The sequence below is a fragment of the Akebia trifoliata genome, chromosome 14 (genome assembly GCF_017979445.1).
Source record: "Akebia trifoliata isolate Shusen 1 chromosome 14, ASM1797944v1, whole genome shotgun sequence".
Taxonomy (NCBI): domain Eukaryota; kingdom Viridiplantae; phylum Streptophyta; class Magnoliopsida; order Ranunculales; family Lardizabalaceae; genus Akebia; species Akebia trifoliata.
The window spans coordinates 34,840,515-34,846,830 of NC_141388.1; the positions used below are offsets into that span (position 1 = coordinate 34,840,515).

Below are 6,316 nucleotides of genomic sequence, written 5' to 3' on the forward strand. Positions count from 1 at the left end.
AGAGGTGCGCACAGAACCGTAGATGTTTTTCAATCGTATCTCAATTAAAAGCATTTATGATTTTGTACATATGTTCCTGTCTGTACAGTGTGAAACTCAGTGAATTCCACAATCACTTCAGCATTTTTTATTTTGTTTTAGGGAAATGCTGGAATGACACAAAAGGAGACACACAAGTGAAAAAAATGATGCAATGGTGCGCACATAACCGTAGATGCTTTTTACTCATATCTCATGGAAAAGCATCTACAGTAATGTGCACGGCACCACATCATTTTATCACCTTTGTGTCTGCGTTTGTGTCACCTCAGCATGACTCTTTATTTTATTCTATTAAAAATCATGTTTTTAATTAAATTACATTTACATCAGCTATCAACCCAAATTTTAAAATATTACATATTTTTCAACTTTCAAAAATGTCTAATAGATTATACACCACTACAATCTCTCTGTTCTCTCCCACACCTCCCACTCAACAGTTGTAGAGTCGAGTAGGGATGAGTGGGGGGGAATAACCCCCACTGAACTTTTCCAAGGAAAAAAAACATTCAGTGATTTAATCCCTCAGATTTTAATAGTTAATAGATATAACTTCACGTGCTTTTCAAACTGACAACATACAACTAGACATGAAAAATGACTTAACGACACTCGTCCTCAACCTCTATTCAAACATTAAGATAAAAAAAGGTTATTTAGCACCTCGCAGTTTAATTGATATTAGTGATACCCTTGTGTTTGCACCCACTGTCCCCAGTGATCTTTGAAAAAAGAATTGATTCTCACCCCACCATGTGTTTTTCAAGTTGATGTTACACATCTATTGTCCTCAATCTTCCCAAACTAATGAAAAATGACTTCAGGGCCATCACCTTCAACCGCTATTCAGTATTGGGAAACAAAGTAATGAAGTTCACATTTCATGATGCTTTGGAGTTTCTTGTCAAAATCCATCATCTTCAACTCCCTAAATATCCTCTCTTACTCTTGAGATTTTAATGTTGAAGAATATAAAATTTTAAGATATTAAACCTAAGCCAATTCTTTTTACGTGTCCTAACATTTATGGTTTTAGTGGAAATCTTATGTTACTCTTATGGAGTATTGTGCGGAAGCATAACAAGAGTAAAAAATAAAAAGGAAAAACGAAGGAGAGGGAGAAAAATCAACTATCAACTATAAAGATTATAGTCTCTATCCTCAGCAGCAAATAACCTCGTAAAGCACAAAAACATTAAGAAAACCACTACGTGAAAATTGGAAAATTTGACATAAAAATTTGATGGGTCAAGGCCCACGAATTTTAGAAACTGAATTTTGACGGTTTAGGATTGTCGAAATTCTTGATGTTCCCAAATTGGACAGTTTAGAGTTGTCGAATTTCTTTCATCCTTCATTAATTTGAGAGTTTCGGCCCATCGAAGAAAAAAATTTGACAATAAAAATTCGACACGAATTTGACCCTTTGGTCCATCAAATTTGGAATTTTTTCACATTGTAAACCTAGTTCAAAAAATACAATATATATCCCTAAAAAAAATTGCATGGAGAGAACTTCCCCTGAACCACCGCATGGGACCTTTCCCTCTATCTATGAGTCAAGCCCACTCCACTTTGAGAAAAATCTCTTTTAATACCTCTCGAGTCCAAGCCCAATAAGAATACTAGACATCTCACAACATGGAGATTATTGGCGAATCATATTTTATTGTGACAAACTCAACATTTGCATAGAAGGAGACTATGATTATTGGTTGACCCTCGTTCTTACTTAGCCCTCACTAACCAAAAATCCTAAATCTGTACCTGCCACGCACTATCTCTTTCATCTCTCAGTACCTCTCATCTCAATCTTCTCTCTCTTCTCTCTCTCAACTCAAGCCTCCTTTATTTTTCTTTTTCTTTTTTTTGAAATATAATAGAGAGTAACTCAATTTTTGTAGAAATGTAAGAATGTGTTTTTTTTCTTTTTTTTTGAGGTGCAATGATTGGAATGAAGTACGAAGGGAATTTTTTAAGTGATAAGTTGCAATTGGTTATAGGTAATCTCCAAGTAGTCATTCTCAATAGATATTTGAATCACAAATCTTATTTTATATATAATAAAAATATTTAAATTCTGAAATATTATCTGTTAGAAAAATATTAAAATTAGTCTAAACCAGTTGATCATTAGCTAAGTTTTTCTAAGGACCAAGTTCTTTGAATTGTCTTTTGATTGACTCAATCAAAGGGATTGGACTTGGCCGAGTGTTGAAATTAAAATGGGAAAAAATTAGAATAACAAGACATAATTAACTACATTGTCTTATAAACAATAGATGTCCCACTCAATTGGAGAAGAGAAGATGCAATTAAGTTTCTAGCAAACTTGTTTTCAGGATAGAACAAAGTCCAATTTAGTAACAAACTAACTCGTTGGACAGTCCAGCATTTTAACACACTAAATTACATTATTTTATCAAAAATGCCCTTCAAATGACTAAAACATTGGACTGTCCAACGTTTTAATAGCTTGTTTTAAAATATTAGCCTCCACCTAAAACGTTGGACTAACTTGGACTATCCAGTGACATAATTCGCTTTTGATAATTTTTAAAAAAGTAGATTCTTTTTTATAAATATTAAAATATTTAACCCTTTTTAAGTGATTTACCCTATAATTATTTAATTTCGTTCAATATAAATATGTATTAATTTAATTTGAATCAAGATTAAAATATATAAGTTTGAAAATTGTTCTTTTGAGTGACCTGGGGACCATATGCCAGAGAGACAAATACTAAGAACAGCCGCTACCCACCCCACAAGATGCCCCCAACATCCCATTTGTCTTGTAGTGCAATAATACCTTACTATAATACCTGATGTGCGTGCCCAAGCACGTATATGTGAGCAATAAGCCGTTGAGAATAACATGGGCTATTTGTTACGGTAACTTGTGTCTTTAAAATAGCCGTGCAATAGGTAACACTTAGTCTCAACGCTATAATACATTCGCCTCAATACAATGACCCGATATCAAGGTGTATTAAGAAATTTTTCTCCTTTTTTTATATTGTGAAAGATGTACAAATGTGTAAATAAAAAGATCATTAATCCGAGAGCATTCAATGTGAAGAAGCACCAACAACAACAAAGCCAATTCTCTTATTATTAGAACTACTTAATCTATTTTTGAATGCCATTCACATCCTAATTTTACAATCTTTCTTAAGCCTTTTTACTCATTCAACCCAACATTCTCGTCTCTACTACATTCAATTTATGAATATAATGCTTCTTGATTATCCAACATTCAGCTTCAAAATCTTGAGGACATGACTTTAAAAAAAAAACACACTTTAATCATTATGGTGTGGGTAGAGGTAGATGGGAAGCCCTTTAGACGATGTGGGCATTGGATCTACACTGATAATTTCATTTGGAAACACAAGCTCCCACTTGAATTTGCTCACAATATTGTGTAGAAAAACAAGTATTTCGATTCGTGCAAACTCTTTACCTGGGCACATCCTTGGTCCTCCTCCAAAGGGAATAAATGTATATGGAGTAAGCCTATCTCTCTCAAATCTCAATGGATCAAATTTCTCAGGATTTGGAAAATACTCTGCAACCTTATGTGTAGAACTTGTATGCCACCATACCTTAGTAAACAAACAAGAGAATTGCTGTTAATTTTAATCATAATCAGAGTTCTAAAAGTCAACCAAGGCACCTTAATACAAGGCTTGAGTTGACATGACTTGATGGAATTTTGAGGTCTCGAAAATTCAAACCCAAAAAACTTGATTCATCGAGTCTAATAGGAAACTCGACCCCAAGTTATTTGTTTTATATTTGACGAAGTTATTTGTTTTATATTTGACCCACTATTAAGGGGCCTAGATCATGGTTTTAAATACCGAACCAATGATCAAACAGAATATTTGTCAAATTGGTCAAACCAAGGTTGGATCCTGGTTCAATTCAGTTGAACCATAGAAAAATCGAAGGTTCATTAGCTAAACCAATTCTACTACAAAATCTGGTAGAACCTGGCCTAACCACCAGTCTGGGTTTTAAAACAATGGCCTGGACACACTAAAATTCAGCCTGAGATGACTCTTGAATGATGAATAAAAGCCATGGGTTTAAATCTCCTCCTAGACTGAGATGACTCACCCGCGTCATCTCGATCTCGTTAAGCAACGATATGGATTTGCACGGTGTCTCAACATTCACATCATCTAGAGATATTTTGAAAATCTCGTCTGAGTAAGTAAAACTAGGCCGAGTCAACTGGGATTTCATAGATCTTGATTAAAATAATTAATTTTTTTAGATTTTAAATATTTATTACATAAATAAACACATAACCTTATGACTAAAAATTTCCTAATCTATGCTATTTTATTAAATATCTTAATTATTTTAATTTAAATATATGTAAACTAATCAATATAAACCGAGTTTAATGGACTGTCTCATCCATGGATGAGATGAGATGAGATGTCCAAACTAGTTTTGAAACCATGATACAAGCTGATCTTTTGTGTAATTCAAGTAAAAGATGGGCTAAACATTCATAGGTGGATTAAGTTGGAAGAGTGTGAAATAAAACAAGCAAAGCAAGCATTTGAGCGGGCACAGTGTTGGATGCACGACTTAGGTGATGGGTATGCATGCACACTGCTGGTGTCTGCCATTGGACATAACACTGATAGTATACGGACACACATGGACACGAGATCTAGGTGTCCAAGACATGTGAGCAACAACACAGATTTGATGCTGGACAAAATTACATGATGCACACACCGGATGGATCTTGACAATAACATGACTTATGTGCAATTATGCGCAATGGGGTTCAAATTAAGGATCAGAGCATTAGACTTACCATCCAACCCTTTGGAATCGAAAATCCAGCATAAATGAAGTCTTCTTTGGCTTTCCTATAAGTTCCTTGAATGGGAGGTGATAGCCTAAGGACTTCGCTTACAACATTCCATGAATACTTCATCTTTTGGATATCGTCTTTGTTCAATAGTTCCCCAGGCCTTTTCTGCAAAGCTATCTCCCTTTGTTCTGCCAAATAATAGATTAGGTTTTCACTTAAATAGTATACAAATACAATAATTTTGACCTTTTAGAAACCTTCAAGGAAGAATTAATTAATTTAGCAAACCTTCAAAGACTCGTTGGTAGCAATTGGGCATCTCAGCCAGATATTTCATCAACATCATCATCGCAGAGCTACTTGTGTCGTGCCCTGCAACCATGAGAAGTATTACATTATCGGCGATCTCCTTATCACTCAACACCTTCCCATTTTCATCTCTCGTATCCATCAAATGCGAAATCAGATCTTTTTCTACTCTACCCTCTAAATTTGTCATCCTCCTCTTCCATTCAATTACTTTTATTAGCTCTCGACAAATCACCACCACAGATCTCACTGCTTTGTAGTGCCTCGTGCCAGGCACGTAGATGGGCAGCTGAAACACCCCTTCAAGCAAAATATTGAATTCTTCTAACATCTTTGCTTGCCAATTAGGTTCATCCATGTTCACAAACATCTCACAAGCGATCGAAAACGCGTACTTCTTGATCAATAAGAATGCCATCACCTTATCATTACCAATCCAATCTCTTTGAAAACACTTCTTGCAAGTCTTATCAAACCTCTCGACAAGTTGGTCCATCACTTCTTGTTGCAAAAACGACACAATCACCTTACGTGTCCTCACTGCATCATCGTATGGCGCTGTAAAGAAGGCGTCACCGAACAATTTCTTTAGAGAATTAGGCCACCATGTCAAGACCAAGCGTTTTTCGGATGTGAAGATGAACTTATTTCCAGCTGCACCACATAAGGAGATTGTTTTCTCCCCAAGAAGTGAAGTCTTGAAGATATCTTTGTTGTATTTCATCATTCTTGTTTTTGCGAATTCGTCGGGTTTCCCTGATCGGTTCAAGCGTTGGAGTTCCAATGTTTCGCCGACAATTGGCCATCCCAAGCTTCCAGGGGGCAAAGGGGGACTATGATGGACCCTAATGAATCTTGAGAGGAACAAATATGCCAAAGCAACAACACCTAAGATGAGGTACAAGAAGTTTTCCAAGGTGAACTCCATTAGAACAAGTGAAAATAGACGGAGACGACGATCATATTAAAACATGAGAGCATGACCTCATTGTTTACTATATTGGGATCTTCGAGAGGTACTAAGGAGACGAAGGAGAGACAGGTGAGTAGCGATACGAATGGAGAGAAAGAACAATGAGATGAATCAACAATGGACGACCAAACAAAGAATTTATTTATAGG

At 35.6% G+C, this 6,316-nt stretch overlaps 1 protein-coding gene across 1 annotated transcript; it reads right to left on the reverse strand.

Moving 5' to 3' along the window:
- Positions 1-3,134: 3,134 nt before the first annotated feature.
- On the reverse strand, positions 3,135-6,316 carry LOC147386952 (beta-amyrin 28-monooxygenase-like). Its single transcript, XM_086423381.1, has 3 exons — positions 5,174-6,316; positions 4,886-5,073; positions 3,135-3,650 (listed from the first exon to the last, which is right to left on the reverse strand). Exons 1-3 carry the CDS (start codon positions 6,120-6,122, stop codon positions 3,348-3,350), a joined length of 1,440 nt encoding a protein of 479 aa, XP_086279507.1. The 5' UTR covers positions 6,123-6,316; the 3' UTR covers positions 3,135-3,347.